Here is a 21,066-nt window from a genome sequence, read left to right as displayed (position 1 = left end):
CCCATAATCCCTTATTCCCTTTTCCTCATTTCACGTATGGTTTACTCGTTTACCATACCATACCATACCCCCCTCGGTCGATTTTTGTGAATTACGAAAATGTCCATGGGATTCTTATCCGGTTTTCTTCTGACCCAGTTTGGAAATAGTGGAACTACAAAGAAAAACATTATATTTGGTATTATTCTGTATATATTGTGTATGGTTTGCTTTCCTTACTACATTTTTATTTATATTGTTCTAATTCTGACCCCTCACAAAAGTTACATGAATGACTTTGGTATCAGCATTTGGAAAGACTTTGTATTATCATAAATTCTCTTACCTAATTATTCTAATATAAATGTATGATAAATTCACCAATTTACCCTTATGCAGGAACGGGAAGAGCTTTTGACCAATCAGAATCACCCTCAGTAGATTGGTTATTTAGGTAGCATCCATGTCCATCTCAAAACATGAATTTGATACACAGTTGAGAGTTTGGTTTGCTTCCATCTTCTTCTCTTCTTTGAAATAATTGCAAGTATGAAAATTACGGATTGATTTTGTGTTTGGCATATACGCCTTGCAAGTTAGAAGAAGCATCCTAACACCTGGGACGCACCTGTATTGACACATGCGGGACCCACTTAAAAAGTTGAAGATTCAGGAAAATGCATAACTTAAAGGTAGAGAGGTAATATCCAATTAATCCATCCTGTCCCGTCCGGCACAAGATTGAGGCATCATATTCAACTAGTGGGGACCCGTGTCATATACGGATTTTGTTCAAAGAAGTTAAGGAGTGCACGTCCGGCACAAAATTGAGGCATCTTATTCAACTAGTGGGGACCTGTATCATGTATGGGTTTGTTAAAACAACTTGAGGTCAAAGAAGTTAGGGGTGCGGTTTGAGTAGGCCTAACTTTACCCCGACTCAATTCAATCAAAGAGTTTGCCTAGGTTGGACTTAGAGTTTTCAACTTCAAGATAGGTTTAAGCCAAAAACTCAAGTCTAACCTAAATTTAGGTTGGACTTGGGTCGAGGCCTTGGGTAGTTTGTACCCAATTCAATCAATTTGAGTCGTCCAACATTTTGTGATATACATATTTACATATTGTCAATGTAATTCTACCTAAATATTGGACTACAAAGCTCAATACGTCCAATCCCAAGCTCAACTCAAGATGTTGGGCTAAAACTTGGATTAGGCCTAGGTTGGTAAGAGAAAAATTACTACTAATTTTCAATAATTACTGATAATTTATTAATATATAACAAAAATAGAATGACAATAATTATTGATAATTTATCAACCCAGGCTGAGTTTACCAACTTAGCCCCAACCCAAGTTTAACCTAACATCTTGGGTTGGACTTGGGCTTGGACATATTAAGCTTTATATCCCAATTTCCAAGTAGAACATATTGATAATATGTAGATATGTATGTTATAAAGGCTGTGTTTGAAAACGATGCAAATAAGTGCGAATGCAAATATGTAGAGTATAAAACGGTCTATATAAATTGCAAAGTTGGGTTAGTTTCGCACTGACAAATTTACCTTCTTACCAAACAGACTTTTAGCTGTAATGGATGTAAAAACGAATTCCAATAAAGCATATACTTTTTTTATCAAAAGCCCACTTGAATACAAATTTACTTCTTTTTTATTGATGTGCTTTTACATCTTATTATCAATGTAAATATGCATTGGAAAATGTGTTTTCTGTCATTTGTCAATGCATAAATGTAATGTTACCAAACACAAGTAAAAGTGAACCAGAGTACAAATTTATCCTGGATCGGGATTTGCATCATTTCCAAATGAATCCAAAATGTTTGTATAGGCTCAATTTGAGGTGGGTCGAGCCTAAATTACTTGAGGCCTCAACCCAAACCCAACTTGAGTTTAGATTAGTCTTAAGTTTTTTGCCCTAAACCCAACTTGAAGTTCAAAAACTCAAGCCCAACTTGTGCAAAAGCTTGGATTGAACTAGTTCAGGCTTGAGTTAGGCCCACCCAACCCAAGGTACACCCCTAGCTCCTTTTGCCTCAAATTCTTTTAACAAAACTTGTGTATCGCTAGTAATTAATAGCACTAATTTTAATTTGTAGTTATTAACAGTAATACTAATTACTAAGAATAGTAATATTTTATGGTATTTTGTAATTATTCACAAAAAATAATTAATAATATTTTTTAAAAATTTTATAATTAATATTTAAAAATATTAATAAATTTATAATTATAGTTTATAATTCTTAATTATGAATTAATAAATTTGACAATTCTTAATGAATAAAAAATATTACTATCATTAACAGTAATACTAGTTAATTTAATAATCAATTTAATTATTCATGAAATAATTATTAATTTCAAAACTTTAATATTAATATAATAAATAATTATTATTGGTAATTAAATAATTTGTTCGTAATATATCACTAATTATTTAATCATGAATTATTAATATATCACTAATATTAATTACTAAAAATAGTAATATGTTTTGGTATTAAATTTTGACAATTTTTAATAAATCATGGATATAAATAATATATTTTAAGTGAATTTTGGTATTTTCAATTAATCCTGAAAAGAATTAATTAATTTTGGTAAGCTATTAGTAAATTGTCGACAATATTAGTAGTTAATCCCAAAAATATTACTAAAATGAAAATTATTAATTATTAAAAATAGTAATATTGTTTGGAAATTTTTAATTAATCACAAAAATAATTAATTTATTTAGGTATGAGTTATAATAAAATAAAATGAAACTATTAATTATAAACAATAGGAAATATACCATTCAAAGTAAATGGGTCGGATTAATGAAAACCAAATTATACCCGATCCAATAAACCACATTACTTTAGTTATATATATATATATATATATAGGGAGAGAGAGAGAGAGAGAGAGAGAGACGTGTCTTAATTAGAAGTGGAGAAGAAGAATGAGGAGAGGTTTTAGGAATTAGGACTTTAGGAAAGTTTTAAGAACAACAAATTAGTAGTGTGGAGAAAGAGAAAGAGAAATAGATGAGTTGAGCTAATTAAGGAGAGTAGTTATTTGGATAAGAGTGAAAAATGTGAGTTGTAGAGATAGAGAGATTTTGGGTAAAATGTATTGAGTTAATTAGGAAATGGAGATTGAGGGTGTTGAGTTGGCTTAATAGGAATAGTGGGAAGGGGAGAGGAGAGAGAGTCAAGTAGAATGCAAGGTAGGGCCATAGGGGTAATGGAGTAAGGAGAGTCATGGTGACGTGGACCATCTTGCTAAATATATAAATAGATTTATCATTTTATTGTTTTGTTAATATATTTATCATACTTTAAACATTTCCCAAAAACAATTTTATTATGACCTCAAGGTGGTTTTGTTAGTTACAAGATTTTGATTTTGTTGCCAATAAAGACTAAAGTGGAGGTATTTTCAATTTTGGTTTTGAAAACAAGACAGGATCAGATGGTTGGACCGGTTGACCCAAGAACTAGTCAAGTAATCAGTTCCATTTCACCCTAAAACCCCTTTTTGGCCAAAAACCATTGATTTGGTCAGTGACCCGTTGATCCAATTGTTTTTGGCTTTTTTTATTTTTTTAAGTCAGAATGGGTTGTTCGTTCAAACTAGACAATCAGGCCATTCGACTCGGGAACCAGTCCCCATAACGGTTTTGTGTCTGGTCTAGTTTTTAAGACCTTTATTTTCAAAAAACGAGAACAATAGGATCTCCATGCACATAGAGTTCTTGTATCTAAGCAAATGATTCCTAGGGAAGGAGTGTAAATCAAGAACGATGTAAAAGCTTACACCGGTTTGGTTTTGTTGGCATTTGGAAGGAATGTAAATGAAGATCAATGTAAAACTCCACTCCGGTTTAGATTTATTGGCATCTGGTTTTACATCATGAATCGATGTAAAACCTCATCAAACATAAAGTTTTACATCAATTATTGATGTAAATACTATATCAATTTTATCAATGTAAAACTTTACACTTATTTATCACAATTTTCAAAATATAGCGATCACCTATTATACAGTTCAACGTAAAATGCCATCAGTGTACTTTTACACTGATAACATTTTACACCTTTGGCACGAGATTTTAACATTTTCGAAAGATGGATAAACAATTTATCCATAACAGATACTCTTCGAAAATTAATTTTTTCATAGGCCCATTATACGAGCAGAGGAAAATTGATCAATTACCTAATTAACCAACTTATCCCACAATATATTGGTAAACATGTTTGAAAAGTAAGAAGGGAAATGACAATTTTGCTCTATCGCCAAACATAAGACATTTTGCCGTTTTGATGGCCAAGGATGACATTAAGTCGTTGATGCAATCATAACTGGATGTGAGGCTAGGGTTGTCAATTGGACTGGATTTGGTCCAATCTGATATTGGTCTATTTACAAATGAACTAGATCACATCAGGTCCAAATCCACACAAATCAAGTCCAATTTAGTCCAAATTGAAATACTAATGGACCGGATTGGGTCCAATACAATCCAAACTAAATAAAACTAAAAAAAAATTACATAAGAACCTAAAAAATATATGAAAAAAGCCTATAACATCTACAATCCAATTAAAAACGCAAATGGACTGGATTGGATACAATCCGATCCAAAGTGAATGAAACACCAAAATCACACGAAGAATCTCAGAAAATACTAAATAAAAATACAGAAACATCTGTTGCAACCCAATCTAATCCATTAAAATGCAAATGGACTGGATTGGGTCCAATCCGATCCTAAGTTAATGAAACACCAAAATCCCATGAAGAATCCTAAAAAATATTAAAACAAAAAATACAGAAACATACACTGATAAAAAAAAATACAGAAACATCTGTTGCAACCCAATCTAATCCAATTAAAATGCAGATGGACTGGATTGGCTCCAATCCGATCCAAAGCTAATGAAATACCAAAATCACATGAAAAATCTCAGAAAATATTAAAAAATACAGAAACATCTGTTATAACCCAATCTAATCCAATTAAAATGCAAATGGGCTTGATTGGATCCAATCCCATCCGAATTGAATGAAACTTTAAAAAATTACATGAATAACTCAAAGAAATATTAAAAAAAAAACTACAGAAATTTCACAGAAACACAAAATTAGATTCAATCAGTCCAAACTACATTTCTCTTGAGTGCAGAACTGATTTAGATTCAACGAACCAACTACAAGTAATTATTGCTCACTTAAGATCAAACTTCATACACATAATACAAGTTCCTGAAACTTCATAATACAAGGGAAACTTCAAACCCAGAAACAATGAAATAATTTACAGTTCAATGGAACTAAAATCCAATTATTGCAGAAACAGCATTACCAATATTACTACCAATCTCTCCAAAGTCGGAAACTCAAGTAATTATTCAGCAATACAATATTTGCATCTGAATCATCCAAACAGTGGCACATCAAATAATTCTTTGGGGTCATACATCTGAATCACCCAAGTTACTGCAAACATTTTTTCTTAGAAAGTTGTTAGCATGCTTGCCCTTTTTTCTCGTGGTTCTTGCAATATGTAAACTGTTTTCATTCAAGGCTCTGTTCTTCAAACTGATCCTCACCAGCCCATCAGCATCAAGGGAAGCAGGGAGAGAGGAGGATTGTGTCAATGCACAGAAATAGAGAAACAACACAAGAATTTATGGGCCCCATGGTTAAGAGAATTTGACTGAAGTACAAAAAATTAAATAACCCAGAAGCATTAGTATACTTGGCAAATGTCGAAGCTCCAAATAAACTAACAATAATACATTCATTTATAGAACTGAAGGAAGAAATCTGAAGAAAGAAAACCATCCTCGGTGAACCAAAAAAGTGAAACAAAGAAATAGAGGATAAGAACCATCAATATACTTGGCAATGTGCACGGATGAAGAGGGTTAATAGAGATTAAGAACAAAAAAAAAAGAAAGAAAAAGAGAAATAGTGGAAGAAAAACTATACAACCTGAAAAAAAAAACCTGTCCGCCATTGATGAGTTTTCAAGCTTTTGCCTTCAATATTTTGCAAGCAAAAAAAATGAAAAAGAGAAATAGTGAAAGAAAAACTACACAACCAAAAAAAATCAATTAATTTTAGAGAAAATTCCCAATTAGTACCTTGTACTTTGGGTCTAGTGCCATTTTGGTCCCCAAACTTTAAAATGTGACAATTCAGTACCCAAACTTTCGAAACGTGACAATCCAGTACCTTCCTTTAACTAGCTGTTAACTAGCCATTAAGAGGCATTTGAAAAAGACACAGATGCCCTTCAAGTGTCATTTAATTTTGTTTATCAACCATCTAAACGTTGACAAAAAATTAACAGTCCCAAATTCTTGCCTCTTCCGTTCAAGAAAGTTGGGGTTACATTTGAGTGGGCATTCTGGTGACCCCAACTTTCTTTAGTAGAAGAGGCAAGGATTTGGGACTGTTAATTTTTTGTCAATGTTTGGATGGTTGATAAAGAAAATTAGATGACACTCGAAAGGCATTTGTGTCTTTTTCAAATGCCACTTAATGACTGGTTAACAGTAAGTTAATGACAGGTACTGGATTGTCACACTTTGAAAGTTTGGGTACCAAATTGTCACATTTTAAAGTTTGGGGACCAAAATGGCACTAGGCCCAAAGTACAGGGCAGATTATTTGCTGGACTTCATCAATTGAGCAGACTATTTATTTATCTTTTTTTTGCTGCAAACCAATTGAGAGGATTATTGAATGGACCTTTGAGTCTTTGGACTTATATTCGATTTGATCCACTAATGTACTGGACGATGAAATATTGGACCAGTCCAATCCGATGCAACAATTCAGTCCGTCCAAACCTGTCCAATTGGTTACGGTTTGGTTGGGGTCCAATCCAAACCCAGCCCATTGACAGCCCTACTTGGGACTCGGTCTCAGGATGTGTCTAGTACATATTGAAAATACACACAATGACCATGCACTTACAAGCAATGGTCTTGGATTAATTCATAAACCTCTTCAGAAAGCTGTACAGGGAACAACATTTGAATCTTGAAATCAGGTCAAAACACATATATTGGTCGGTGCTAATATGTATTCAGTATTCCCTACAAAGCCATTTAAGCAACATGATTTGATAGGAACTACTTTTATCTCTAGCTCAATCTGTGGAACCCACAACTGAAGGTGAGGGCGTCGAGAGATAAGAACTATTGTCATCAGGTTGATACTGGTATACCACATGTTGTGGTGTGGCGCCCATAATCCTAAGGTAGAAGGGCCAATATGAATTTGTGTTTGTGATGGGACATTGACCAAATGGATGGTGCTTCACATATTGTTGAATATTTTCAGCCACGGCTAATCCTTCCAGATAAACTCGAAGATTACCTCCTGGGCCTGTCATAAACTGCAAGTGAGAAGTGTTTATCTTTATTTCATCAACTGAAATAAAGAGAATTAAGAAATTGTCAAAAGGACAATAAAGATTAAAAACAGTCATCCAACACCTGCCACACATGCAAGATAATGAATCCTTCCAATAGGTGTCCCAAAAGTCCAAGGAATCCAATTTACCCACATTTTTATCTTTTTTTTTCTATTATTTTCCAATCCCTTCAAAAGAATTCATTACACAGATATACAATATGACAGTTCAGATAAAATCTCAAGCCAGGAGAGTTTTGTGGAAACTACATGTTCAAACTACCCTCCACATGTGCCAGAAGTATTACCATATAGTTGGAAGACTGTCCTTTACTATGCTGAAACCAATTATTTTCAGGGAAAAAAATAGAAAATAAATTTGCAAACAGTGCAGGAGGAAATCTCACCTAATGAATTATCTTCTGTATCCTGAAACCTGTATGTATTAGGGAAGATTGCTGTGTATGGCTAAACAATGAAAAGAGGAAGAAAATAGAAATAAATAAGGACAGAATCCAAAAACTTATGACACAAGGAATAATAGATTAATAGGATAACAAAGGACAGGAAAAGGGCTTACAAGATTATGCAAGGCTTTATAAGGAGAATCATCCAGCAACAAGGAGTTTGACTCATTGTATTAATGTATTCTCCATTTTCCCATGGAAGACGGGGATCATATTTATCCCAGAGTTTCCTTAGCTCCCTTAAGACCAAAGGCTTGTACTTGTTCTCTATAGTATTGAAACCCATTTCAGTACAGTGGAATTGGTCCTGCATGGAATTACTAAATACACAGAAAGCAACCGTAGTCTATCATGTAAATTAATCTACAATATTCAGAATTTGTGAAATCACACAGGCAACCAAAATTGGCTAATGGATTTACCAAACAATTTAGAGTTTTAGTTTGACAAAAGTTTCATTTGGTTGCAGCAATTAACAGTGTAGCAGGTCAAATACTCTATTTGATTAGTTTGGGAGGCTTTCTAGCAGCTGAGTAACAATGAGGCTGCAACAGAAACCAAGTCTACTTTTTGGTTATCATCAAACTTCTAGATTCTAATTGAAACATGTGGACCCAGGAAAAAGCTGCAGTGCACCCACGAGGAAATAGTTTCAAAAAGTTGGTATCTCATGGATGGTTTAAAAGTCAATAAGCTGGCAAATAGTTTTTGGAAGATGAACTCAGCCTTGAGCTATCAGGGACTGAACTAGGGCAATAACTTATGTGTCACATAAAGAAACTCTGAAACTCAAAATCAAATATTTTGGTCAATGAACAAAATAGCAGGTATGCCAATTCAATCACCTAAACACTTCATAAAGGATAACCAATAGTGTTGTCACTAGTACAACTCTGTACCATTTCTGATGTTCTTAAAAGGATTAATTTGAAGACTAGCTCATGCATTGACATGTATGCAGATCAATCAGTTATCACTACAATTAAGGTACTAAAACTATTGTATCCATATTGCAATCCAGTAGCAACTACCAGGGTTCATGTAGAGAGGTAAAACTTTATAAATGTAATTGGGTGGTTACTTACAACCAACTTCAGAGACTTCATAGTTAATTTAAGAAAGACAAATTCAAACCACAAAGGAAAAAGTCCATCTTAACAAATATAGGATAGTCAATATGCTAGCACAGAAAGAGAGAGTAGAAAGGGTAGAGAAAGAGGAAAGAGAAAGAAATCCCAAGGGGTCCTAGAATCACTCTAGGGTTTATAGGAATCACTCCATACAGCAAGAGAGCTCTTAAGAAATCTTCATTCATTCATTAGCTTCAGAAGGAAGATAATACATCTAATTATAGAACAACTTGTGTGGCCCGGAACACTGTTCACCATAATTAAAAGTGCCATTCTTTGTCTTGTGCATCAAGAAATACAATAGCTTTCTATTTATCTACTAATGCAAATAAACTGAGAATTGAAAGAAAAGCACTACTAAGCTATAGGAACAAGATGCTATAGCCCAAGTCCACATTGGGCTGGTCAAAATGACAAAAATACCCATACTGTCCAAATATACAAAAAAAAATCAAGAAAATTCCATATTTGATTCTTCAGCCCCTACATTATTCTCCCCTGGTTAAATAAAAACTCGTCCTCGAGTTTTGAAGAACTTGAGGATGACAAGTTGATGTACCTCAATGACAAAAGGAGTAGTAATTCCCATAACTACTTCAACATACTTGGACTATAGAGTAGATGTCACCCACAAAGCTATAAATGGATCTTGAAAGCAATGTATGTCTGAAATACTGCCTTCCATAACCTTCGTTGTTAAATAATCAATAATGTTAGCTTCTTGACCACTTACATCACCAATCAACCTATCTTGTGGTGAATCTTCCTCTTGCTTAACACTATGAACTTTCATATCCAAAATCTCAATTGCAACATTTGGAACTTTTCCCTCAATCTCTAGTTGAGAAATCTCCATCTCTATGCATCCAGATCCCCTTGGTTCTTCAGCAAAATCTTGAACTTCTGCCATTATTGATGTTGGTGGAACTTGTACTATGTTAACTTGTAATTCTTGAATTGGATCCAGTTGAACTTGTAAGGTAAAGTCATGACTTACTTCCTTGCTAACATCTGCTACAACCAACACATTTGCATCTTGCCCCACTTCTATCTCTTCTTGATCATTAACCTCAAGTTGACCATGGGTGTTGGAAGTTCCTTCTTCAACCATTCTAATCTTCTCTTGGCCTGCACTCTTTTGATCTTCAATGTTTACAACTTCTATAGGTTGATATTCTTCATTTACAACTTTATCTCTAGGATGGGCATTGACATGCAAGAAATCATCTTCTTTATCTTCAACTTTCTACTTTCTTCTCATTGGCTTCAAATTTTTTGTTGTAATCAACTACTTCTTCTCTATCTTAAGAGTCAATCCAAAGGCATGATCTAAATCATAAATCTAAATTGTAGACAATTCATTCTCGATATCATCCCTTAGTCCATTCATGAAATGAACTGATTTGTGCCTTTCACTTTCTGTAATGTCACATCTAATATATAATTCATCAAACTTATGCATATATTGAACTATAGATAGCATACCTTGCTTGAGATTAGTCAACTCCACATATAGATCATCATGGAAGTATTGTGGAATGTACTTTTTTTGCAAATACATCTTCATCTTTACCCATGTGGTAATTGGATATTCACCTCTATTTTCTAGTTGTTGCTCAAGAGTTTTCCACCATACTTCAGCAATACCTGCGAGCTTCATGCATGCAAATCTAAATCTTTGTTTTTCAAACATATCATGCCAATCGAAATATTCTTCTAATATAGAAATCCAATTAAAGAATGCTTGTCTGTCTTCATCTCCTTTGAAATTAGGCACTTCCCTTTCTCTTCTAACATTCTTGAAAACCTTACTCCTATAGCCAACATTACTAGATCTACTTTCTTCCACCAATTTCTCAAGTAAATCAGCCATAGACCCTTCATATGGTTCAAAACCCTATCATCATTTATTCTAGGCCCATGAAATTGTTTAAATGATACCCTAGGCCCATAGAATCGATCACTTTGTGAGAACATGGTGACTAACCACTAGATCTGATACCAAAACTGATACAATAGGGCTGGAACAAGCTAACACAAGACAGAAAGAAAGAGGAAGAGAGAGTAGAAAGGGTAGAGAAAGAGGAAAGAGAGAGAAATCCCAAGGAATCACTCCAAGGGGTCCTAAAATCACTCTAGGGTTTGTAGGAATCACTCCATACAACAAGAGAGCTCTTAAGCTTCATTTATTCATTAGCTTCAAAAGGAAGATAATACATCTAATTATAGAGAGACTTGTGTGGCCCGGAACACGGTTCACGATAATCACAAAAAGTGCCACTCTTTGTCTTGTGCATCAAGAAACACAATAACTTTCTATCTATTAATGCAAATAAACTGAAAATTGAAAGACAAGCACTATTAAGCTATAGGAACAAGATGCTATAGCCCAAGTCCACATTGGGCTGGTCAAAATGACAAAAATACCCATACTGTCCAAATATACAAAAAAAAAGAAAATTCCATATTTGATTCTTCAGCTCTTGCATTAGGAGTCCAAAGAAGCTCCCTTTAAGTGGCAAGATACCCCACTGATGAAGAAATCCATGGACATCTTGGACCAATCACAAACGATAGGTCCTAATTGCTTGAGCCATTGTACCCCTAGGACATCATCAACCCCACTAAAAGCTAAGGGATGCAAATCAATAGCAAACCTGTGATTCTGGATTATTAGTGGGAGATCTTTGCAAGCACCATCATAGTGGATCTGGTTGCCATTAGTTACATGGACTGCAAAGGTTGCTAACTTTTGGATCGTTATGCCCAGTCTTTTGGACAGCATCTAGGTGATGAAATTGAGTGTACTGCCATTGTCGATCAGCACAGAGATGGATTGGCCCATTAGGGATCCCACCACTCTCATGGTATGGGGCATCGAGACTCCACCATTTAAGCCGGTTAATGCATGGAAAGAAATCTCAGGTGTTTCTAGATTTTCTTCCATGCTTTCCTGCAGAGATTCAGGTGTTTCTTCTTCATTCCCTCCATCTGCAAACATCTGTTAATTCTTGCACCGATGACCGGGGCCAAATTTCTCCTCACAGTTGTAGCAAAGGCCCCCGCTCTCTTCAAGCTTGCATTTCGGCCCATGAGAGTCTTCTTATGGGTACCGCTACTGGAACAATGGTCATGGGTCGGGATTCTCCGCCCGAGGTGGGTCCTTTAATATTGGTGGTTTGGGAGGGTTGGAGCGGTTCAGACCCGTATAAGGCCGGGGCAATTGTCGGAGACGACTGAGTCGTTCCTCTTGTAGGCGTGCGAGACCCACAGCAGCAAGCATCGTGGCTGGTTGAAGGGCTTTAACTTCTATCTTAATCTCTTCCTTAAGGCCACCAATGAAGCTACCAAGGAGAGCATTCTCTAGCCACTCATGAACTCTTGTGGCGAGTCTTTCAAATTCCATTTAGTAATCCCTCACCGTCCCGGTGTGTTTGAGCTTGGAGAGAGCCTCGTCATAATTTTCAAACCCAGTACGACCGAATCTTACGCAGAGGGCTTCAGTAAAATCAAGCTAGGAGATTTGGGGGTGGGAGCATTGCAACCATTGGAACCACAGGATTGCCTTGCCTTCTAGGTGGAAGGAGGCAACTATCACTCATTGGTTGCTAGGAGTCTCATGATATTCGAAATATCATTCAGCCTTAAAAATCCAAGGTATGGGATCATCACCTGCATACTTTAGAAAGTCCAATTTCGTCACTGCTCTGTTCCCGGCTGATCCACTACGTCTTGAGGTTTCTTGTTCCTGGCTGCCGCCTTCTTGTTCTTCTTCTCTGCCATGCGTGGAAGACCCTCTTTCCAGTTGCTGCAAGACACTTTCCAGATGGTGTTTGATGTCTTGCAGATCGCTCGTCACCTTGTGCAGTTGGATTTCCACTCAGTCTACCCTATCCTCCATTGTCACCAAAAGGGTGCTTGGCATGCCTGCTCTGATACCAAATTGTTGGGTTTCTGCCCAACACAATCTCTGCTTCAAGGGAGAGAGTTCCTCCCATGGAAAGAAAGAGAGAAAGAGAGAGAAAACTGAGTTCTGAGGTAATTCTTCTTATCCCCGGTAATCCTTACAATCTCTTTTTATAGATTTCTGTTGGTTTAACAGATTGTACAGCTGGCATCTTGTTTCTTATTTCTTGTTTCTTTAGTTAGTTGGCTTCATTCCCACTTCTTGTTCTGTTGGTGGTTCAGTTGGTGGTTGCTGACATGGCTTCCTTTTCCTTCTCCTGAAATAGGTGTTTACTATCACCGGCTTGGGTGGTCTCTCTGGAGAGTTCCTAACAATTACCAATCAATTCTTATGTGCTTTTCTAGAGACTTTCTTGTCTGGTTTATATCCATCTGGAACAAAATTAACAATATCAGCAAGCAATCCATTTAGATCAAGAATAAGAAGTTTTCTCTTAAAATGACTAATTGGTGCTCTTTTTGAAGGCAATATCTCCATAGAACTTTCTTCTCTGTTGGTACCATCAACCCGAACAAGATATTCTACAACATCAACATTAGATGAAGAAGGAATTATTTGTTCCATATTGCATTCAGTTGTTGATGCCTCTAAATTTTCCTCATTGAAGATGTGATATGTTTCCATTGCCCTTTTCAATTCATTTACAGCCTTTTCATTCTCTGCCATGCATGCATTGTCTAGTTCATTGGAAGAGAGTTCTACCAAACTGTTTTGTATACCATGTATTGTGCTGTTCGGACTCTTCTCCTTGGCTTGCTCCATGTTACTGAGTGAGGAATCAAACAGGATTTTGTTCTTTCTCTGATAGCTTCGAAATTTTTTTTCTCCACTTGTAGGTTTTAAGTCTGTTCTGACTCTCGTCAGGCTTGTTGTTCTTCCCTGAATTGGTATCAGCAGTGTCTGGAAAAATGGTAAGCTTCTCTGATAGTAGATCAGTTTTTATAAGCAGTCGCTGCTCTTTCTCAAGATTCTTAGTATTAGTTAGATCCCTGCTGCATAGAGCACCATTCTCTTGAAGTGGATTATTGGCTTCTGGTGCACTAGACTTATTCTTTTCTATCCTCTTTCTCCTCTTCTGTTTTGGACATACTGCAGGATGCCTCTCTATTATTTGGACAGCTTCATTGAAGTGTCCATTGGTTGGTGATTTTAGAGTCAGATTCAAGGGTGTGCCCTCTTTCTCAGAGATCTCCAAATTCTCGTCTTGGGTTTGCTTTCCCTTCCTTTCCTTTCCTGTGTCAATCTCCATACCCTTCATCTCCTTATAAGCCACTTCATTGTTGGTAGAAGAACCCATTCTCCACAACTTCTTTCCCTTCTTTAGTTTACCCTGCTTTTGGTTTGTTCCTGCAATATTACAAAATCTATGTAATATTTTGAGTTCCATGTTAGAAAGAACACCAATTCACATCTCTTTTGTTTGGACAGGTTGTGAGAAAACAAAAACAAGAAAATACTACTGAGAAAACTAAAGCAGGTGCACCAGCATCTCAACATTTCTATAAACGGGACCATAAATACTTGCATATATATGACAACAGATTTGCTACTCGGATTATTCAGTAAAGAAGACTGAACAATTAAGGAATCTTCCATGTAAAAATTTTATTTGGGGCTCCTACTAACTCTATTAATGGGCCCAATCAATTTCCAATAGCCCTTGCCCCGTGATCAGAATAAAGCCCTTTTCTTAGGCAAGTTTAACATTTAAATATTACCTTCAACGGTCAGTATTGCTTGTGAAAAAGCACAAATAAAAGGTGGGGTACAGGGCTGATACAGATTGGAGGATTAAATAAGTGACGAATCCAGAGGGTCTCCTACTAAGTAGACAGCTTTGTTTGGCCACGTTAAGCCTCCATGTGCCAGAACTATAACAGGTCATGTAGAGAAGCTCCGTACTTGACCCAACTACTGAACCTTTGTAAGATAGAAAGAAAGAGATGGATGGAGAAGTAAAGGCTACTCTCACTGACTTTGCCTAGATGTGGCAGAAATTGCATGATAACTAGCATAAGCTATTAAGAACTCAGGGGGAGAAAGAGAAAATATCAAATAAGGAACCTAATCACTGAAATCTTTCTCGGCTCACTGCCCACAAAGTCATCAAACATCAAACCATCAACTAGTCATCCAACTAGTCAGTTCAAGGCCATACAGACTGATTCACTAACTACTGGCTGAAAAATAAAAAATTAAAGAAAAATATGGAAGAAAAAATAAAATAAGGGATAAAATGTAAAAGAATGACAACCATAAATTGTTTATAAAACACAGGAAAAGCATTTTTTTATCATCTAAAAACATAGAAAACAAATAAATGGCAAGTATAAATAAGAGCTGAGCCAGAATTTCTCTTAGATCGAAAGTAACTGACTAAATGGGGTATTGTAAGAAAACATTTATCAAAATCATACTAGATATTTCATGTTTATATCATTCACAGTATATCAAAAATGAAACACCACAAAATCAGAAAAAACACCAAAAAGTAATGGTAAATAAAAAATTAAAGGTTAAATTTTGTTTTTGGCCCATTCCATATTCCACTTAATTTCTGTACTCATCCATGCCTCCACCAATCTATATTTTTCCTTTTACTCATTTTTAACTCAAATACGACTCAAAATTTAAGATTGGATCAATGAAAAACTCATAAAGGAAAAAGTCAAATGCCTCTAAAGAAAATTTGAAAAAAAAAAGCAGAATAAAGCAATTTATACAATAGTAGAGTTATCTCCTTAAAAGGTATAATCATAAATTTGGTTAAAAGTCTAACTTCGACCTGTATGTAGAACATGAACTCTTAACTATCTAGTAGTTATAATCCTGCACGTCCAATTCAATGGAGATAATGCGAGGGATTCATTTGAAAAACTTGACGATTAAACTGATGTTAGGTTCACAGATGGGGGTGGAAATACAAAACCAACTGAAGAACCATGGAGAATGAACAAGCTACCCCCCCCCCGGCAGATAAATGTGGCAAAAGATCCATTAATCTAGATTTTCCATGTGTTGACAGCAAATAGTTAAGCAATCAACCTACAATTCCAATAAATGATAACAAAACCTTTTTGGATGGGGTGATAGTAGTTTATTGGTTGTAATCTCTTCTTAGTTATTTCTTATCACCTTTTATTGTAATCTCTTTTTCAATTTTATGAACAAATTTCTCTTACTATTAAAAAATGAAATGAAGAAAAAAACACATGGAAAAAAAGAAATAGCAGAAGTAACAAAGCTTTGGTCTCTCTTTATGCATGTAAAAACTTAACTTCAAATTCTGGTGCTCATTTACAAATAATTCATGTAAGTGCTGAGCTCAACTATCTTTAATCCCAACTATCTAGGGTCGGCTATATGAACCTATACCACCATTGTGCTCTATCAAGAGCCATATTTTCCATCAAATTACAAGTCCTTAAATATCTTTTACCACTTCAGACCACAACAATTCACCTCATTTGTGCAATCACTTGTCACCTATCCAAATGACCAAACCATCTGTCAACTCTTTCTCATCATGTCACTAACTGGAGTTACTCCTAAATCTTCACCAATGCACTCATCTGATTTTGTCCTTTATAGTCTTGCCACTCATCCATTTCCACATACTTATCTCAAACAATTCATGTTAGTGCAAACATATTAAATTGTTTGCAGGTATATGAGAAAAGGCTCACTAGTTGAGCCAAGTAGGGGAATTCCCCATACAATTTATCATATTTCTATCACATGAAGTCATGACATCACCTATCCAAGCTATCGACCAAGTAGGTGACTCTCTGGATTTGCCACCTATTCAATTTTCCAGTCTCCACTCAAAATCAGCCTGTACCCCACTTTTTATCTGTGTTTTCTGTAGGCAACGGTAGCTGCTGATTCAATATTTTAATTTCAAACTTTCCAAATTGAAGGTTTTACTCTAAGAACATGACAAGAGTTTTTCAAGATCAAATTCAGCCTATTGAGAGAGAATAACCAGAGGAACGTGTGGGACATGACGCTAAACCAATTTTCTATGAGGAAGATTTCTTGGAAACTCAACCTTTTTCACTGAACCATCTGACTACCAGATCCAATCCTATGTATTGCATACCAAAATTAAATTTCATAAAATGGCCAAGCCTGTGAGCATCTTGAAATATGCAGTAGGCTCATAAAATGTTTTGATAAACTGAAGGTGGCATTAAAGGAATAACTCTGTTAGATTTCCAGGCTGCACCCATATCCAAATTTGCCAATTTCAGGAAAATAAAAAATAAAAAAACGCTACAAAGGCATGGCTCACCAAGTCCTGGCTTAAATTAACAAACTGGGAAAGATTCACCTTTTAACACTTGACTTCATATCATATGGCACAAAACAAAAATCTGATTCACCAACACAGGAAATCAGGAGACAAAGAAGATCGAACGCAGAAAAGAATTGAACATCTAACTCATCTCTAACAACACATTGATAGATATTTCAGTACTACCAAGTAACAACCAACATGTTCCTTCTTTAATTCCCAAGATTTGGATCCAACTTTCGAACCAAAGTAATTTCTCGTAGTAAACAACGGTAAAAATAGCAACAAAAGAAATTTACGGTCGACGAAATAAGATTTAAGATGGATCCAAAAGCAGGAGAAGAGGAAAAAGAGAATATGCGGTAGACTGGTAGTCATGCGGGAGGAATTTCTGTTGTTTTTGAGGAGCGTACCTGATGTCACTGTGAGCTGTGGCTTACCCTCTCTCAGTCTCATCGTCTCACCTTACCCGAAACCGCGTAAATGCTCGTGCCGTCAAGGAATTTTATTTATTTTGGCCGTCCACCGTTGATACAGGGACACCCAAGGGCCAAGGCTGCATTATCATGTACGAGTATGTAATAAACTCGCTATGAACACGGTAATCCATCTTCATCTCCCTCTGCAGTCTACACTCCACAGACAAAACACAGATTAATAGATTATTAGTAAATAGAAACAGTCGAATGAGTCATGCTGCGGCTAAGTAACCATGACCCAAATCTTTCTCTGATCTTCACTTTTTCAGTCACGAGCTCGTCGTCACTCGTCAGTCATCCCTCTTCTCCCTTTACTCGTTCTCCCACCACCTCTCACACTTACCTACCTCACTCCGTCAATTGCTTAATAATAGATTACTATCTAAATGTAATTTCGTTTCAACCATGAATCAGTTGGCCGTCTCTTGGATATCCTGCAATTGCATCGCCCCGTATAACCTAACCATTCAATCAAGCCCCAGATTAATTAATACATGGTTTGCCATTGGATTGGCGCATCAGGACTAGCCATGTTCCTGCGAGAGAGGAGATTGATTTGAATGATATCAAATATGAGAGATTACCATTATTTTGTTACTATTGCGGGCCTATCGGCTGAGCGGGTGGAGAAGGAAAAAATCTCAAAACTTTTGTTATGATGCATCGGTACATGCACCGACTTTTTTTGCCAGACCTCTAGATTCAGGAAATACGACAAGGGTGTCTCTTTGCCTGTTCAACGTGTTAAGTCCCTTGTTCCGCCGGAGGCAACGACGAAGGGTGGCGAAAGTATAATTACTTTTGGGGTTGCTGGTGGAGAGCCGTTTGGTGGTGGCGCTGTTACGAGAACATTGATGGCAGACAATATTGATGAGGAACTTTTGGATTCCAAAAACGTTTCTTTGACGTAGGACGTGGAAAAAGAGGAAATCGGATTTAGGAGGCACATCAATAAGCACGTTAAATGAGCAATTCATAAATATTTTGACAACCGTCGAAAGTGGGTATTAATATTTTTGAAAGGTGGGGTGAGGGCATTTTAAAGGAAAGTGGTTACATCTTTCTCTACGTGGGGAATGAATTAATTCATCATTTTGTGGGTGGGGGAGAATGGTGGGAAGGAGACTTGCAAAAAAGTTTCAGACCATAGAAGTGATAGGGTGGCAAGGAGTGGATGTACTGAGAGTTCAAATTCACGGGCTTCGGTGGTTGTCCCTCTACAAATCCGAGTGGATCCATGATGATCTTAGTGTGGAATTGTAGAGGTTCGAGGTGCACCTCTACAGTTCAAGAACTCCAAGCACTCAATCGTATGATGAAGCCAGAATTTATTTTCATTTTTGAAACAAAAACATTTGTAGAAAGATGAGTAAATGTGCTTAGGAAGGTCGGCTTCCAACATTATTGTATTGTTTCATCTAAGGGGCGGGGTGGGGGTCTTTGGCTTGCATGGCAATTACACATTGATGTTGAGATCATTTTTCAAGATGATTTTATGATTGTTGGTTTGGTTAATGGTGCTCCTCCAGGGGTGGAATGGTTGTTTTCGGGTGTTTATGGAAACCCGAGAAGGTTTGGTGGTAGGGTCTTATGGGAAATGCTTGAAGGCATTGCTGGGAATTATTTAGGACCATGGATCTATTTAGGTGACTTCAATGTTATTGCCTGTGGTAACGAGAAGAGAGGAGGGAAAAAAATTATTGGTGATAGTTCTTACCAGCTTGCTGAGGTTCAAGAGAAGTGCAATTTAATTGATCTGGGCTTTTGTGGGAGAAGGTTTACTTGGACTAATGGTCGACAAGGGCTTTCCAATGTTGCATAACGGCTTGATCGGGCATTGGTTAATGTTGAATGGAGGGAGTTATTTCCCCGGGCCATGGTCTTTCATCTTCCAGCCATTCAATCTGACCAATGCCCAATTTTAGTTGATACTAAAGGGGATGTCAAGCCCAAAAAAAAATTCTTTAAATTTGAAGCTATGTGGTTGAGGGATTCAAATTGTAGAGAGGTGGTAAAGCGTGCATGGGATGAGCACTCTATTGGAGGAGATGTAGGGAGGGGTTTAAGTGGTGTCAGGAAATCTCTAATTAGATGGAACATAGCTGAATTCGGCAATATCTTCAATCATATGAGGCGTATTTGGAGTGAAATAGATTCACTTCAGCAGTTGGACCACTCCCCTCATATAGCAGGTATGTTGCAATCACTATACTTACAACTTCAAGAGCTTCAACGTAAGGAAGAGCTATTTTGGATGCAACGTTCTCGTGAGTCTTGGCTTCGCTTAGGTGATCAAAATACTCGTTACTTCCATTTGACTACAACTCAACATAGAAGATGTTCCTCCATTGATGGCCTTAAGTGGGCAGATGGCTCGTGGACTTATGATAAGAATGAGATTAGGAATATGTTTGTTGAGCATTTTAGTAATTTGTTCCAGACTTCCTCCCCAACTGTCGCTCTTGAGATTCTTGCATTACTGCAACCTATTGTCACAACTCAAGATAACGAAGACCTATGTAGACTTCCAAGCAATGATGAAATTGAGTCGGCTATCATGCAAATGAGCCATTTTAAGGCCCCTGGCCCAGATGGTTTGTTTGCTTTGTTCTTTCAAAAGCTTTGGGCTTTGGTTGGTGATGATATTATATTGTGGATTCATTGTCTCTTTAATGGCAATACACTTGACCCAGATTTCACCTAAACAAATCTAGTTCTCATTCCTAAGGTTTCCCACCCAATTTCAGTTAATGATTTTCGGCCCATCGGCCTTTGCAATGTAATTTATAAATTTTTTGTTAAATTACTTGCAAATAGGCAGCGACCACTATTGCATAAAATAATCTCACCTTGGCAAGCTGCATTTGTCCCAGGCAAGCAAATTGTTGACAATGTTTTAGTTGCCGATGAAATTATTCATTTTATTAAGAAGAAAAAAGGAAAAAATTGTGTTTTTGCTTTCAAAGTTGATATGTCTAAGGCATATGACAGGATTGAATGGGTGTTTCTTACCACAATTTTGCAAAAGTTGGGCTTTAATGAGAAGTTTGTCAAGCTTATTCACTTGTGCATTTCTACCTCCTCTTTTTCAATTCTAGTCAATGAAGAGAATTCTAACAAGTTCTATCCTCAACGGGGGTTACGTCAAGGTGATCCTTTATGTCCATATTTGGTCATTATGTGCATGAGTGCTCTATCTCTTTTGCTTTCAAAACTTGTTGAGCATAAGAAACTGTCTGGAATCAAGATTGCTCGCGGATGCCCAATAGTCTCACACATGATGTTTGCTGATGATTTAGTAAT

At 36.5% G+C, this 21,066-nt stretch overlaps 2 protein-coding genes across 8 annotated transcripts; one reads left to right on the top strand and one right to left on the bottom strand.

Annotated features, from left to right (window-relative positions):
• Positions 1-5,153: 5,153 nt before the first annotated feature.
• LOC104606887 (uncharacterized) lies at positions 5,154-18,854 on the bottom strand. 7 transcript variants are annotated; one of them, XM_088890710.1, is made up of 6 exons: positions 18,348-18,854; positions 17,698-18,222; positions 11,678-14,334; positions 8,004-8,157; positions 7,831-7,891; positions 6,958-7,396 (listed from the first exon to the last, which is right to left on the bottom strand). In XM_088890710.1, exons 2-3 carry the CDS (start codon positions 17,738-17,740, stop codon positions 13,766-13,768), a joined length of 612 nt encoding a protein of 203 aa, XP_088746836.1. In that variant the 5' UTR covers positions 17,741-18,222; positions 18,348-18,854; the 3' UTR covers positions 6,958-7,396; positions 7,831-7,891; positions 8,004-8,157; positions 11,678-13,765. The 7 variants fall into 7 exon arrangements, 5 of the variants coding, with proteins under 5 accessions (XP_088746838.1, XP_088746839.1, XP_088746836.1 ...); XM_088890712.1 differs by lacking the exon at positions 6,958-7,396 and adding an exon at positions 5,154-5,714 and having other exon boundaries at positions 8,004-14,334; XM_088890713.1 differs by lacking the exon at positions 6,958-7,396 and adding an exon at positions 5,154-5,596 and having other exon boundaries at positions 8,004-14,334.
• Positions 18,855-19,258: 404 nt separating this feature from the next.
• Positions 19,259-20,467, top strand: LOC148791161 (uncharacterized). The gene is made up of 2 exons (XM_088890411.1): positions 19,259-19,539; positions 19,768-20,467. Exons 1-2 carry the CDS (start codon positions 19,259-19,261, stop codon positions 20,465-20,467), a joined length of 981 nt encoding a protein of 326 aa, XP_088746537.1.
• The last annotated feature ends 599 nt before the right edge of the window (positions 20,468-21,066 follow it).

The sequence above is a fragment of the Nelumbo nucifera genome, chromosome 6 (genome assembly GCF_055504915.1).
Source record: "Nelumbo nucifera cultivar China Antique chromosome 6, China Antique-T2T, whole genome shotgun sequence".
In the NCBI taxonomy this organism is placed as follows: Eukaryota; Viridiplantae; Streptophyta; class Magnoliopsida; order Proteales; family Nelumbonaceae; genus Nelumbo; species Nelumbo nucifera.
Note: the sequence above shows the minus strand (reverse complement) of the source record. Positions and strands in the feature narration are given on the sequence as shown.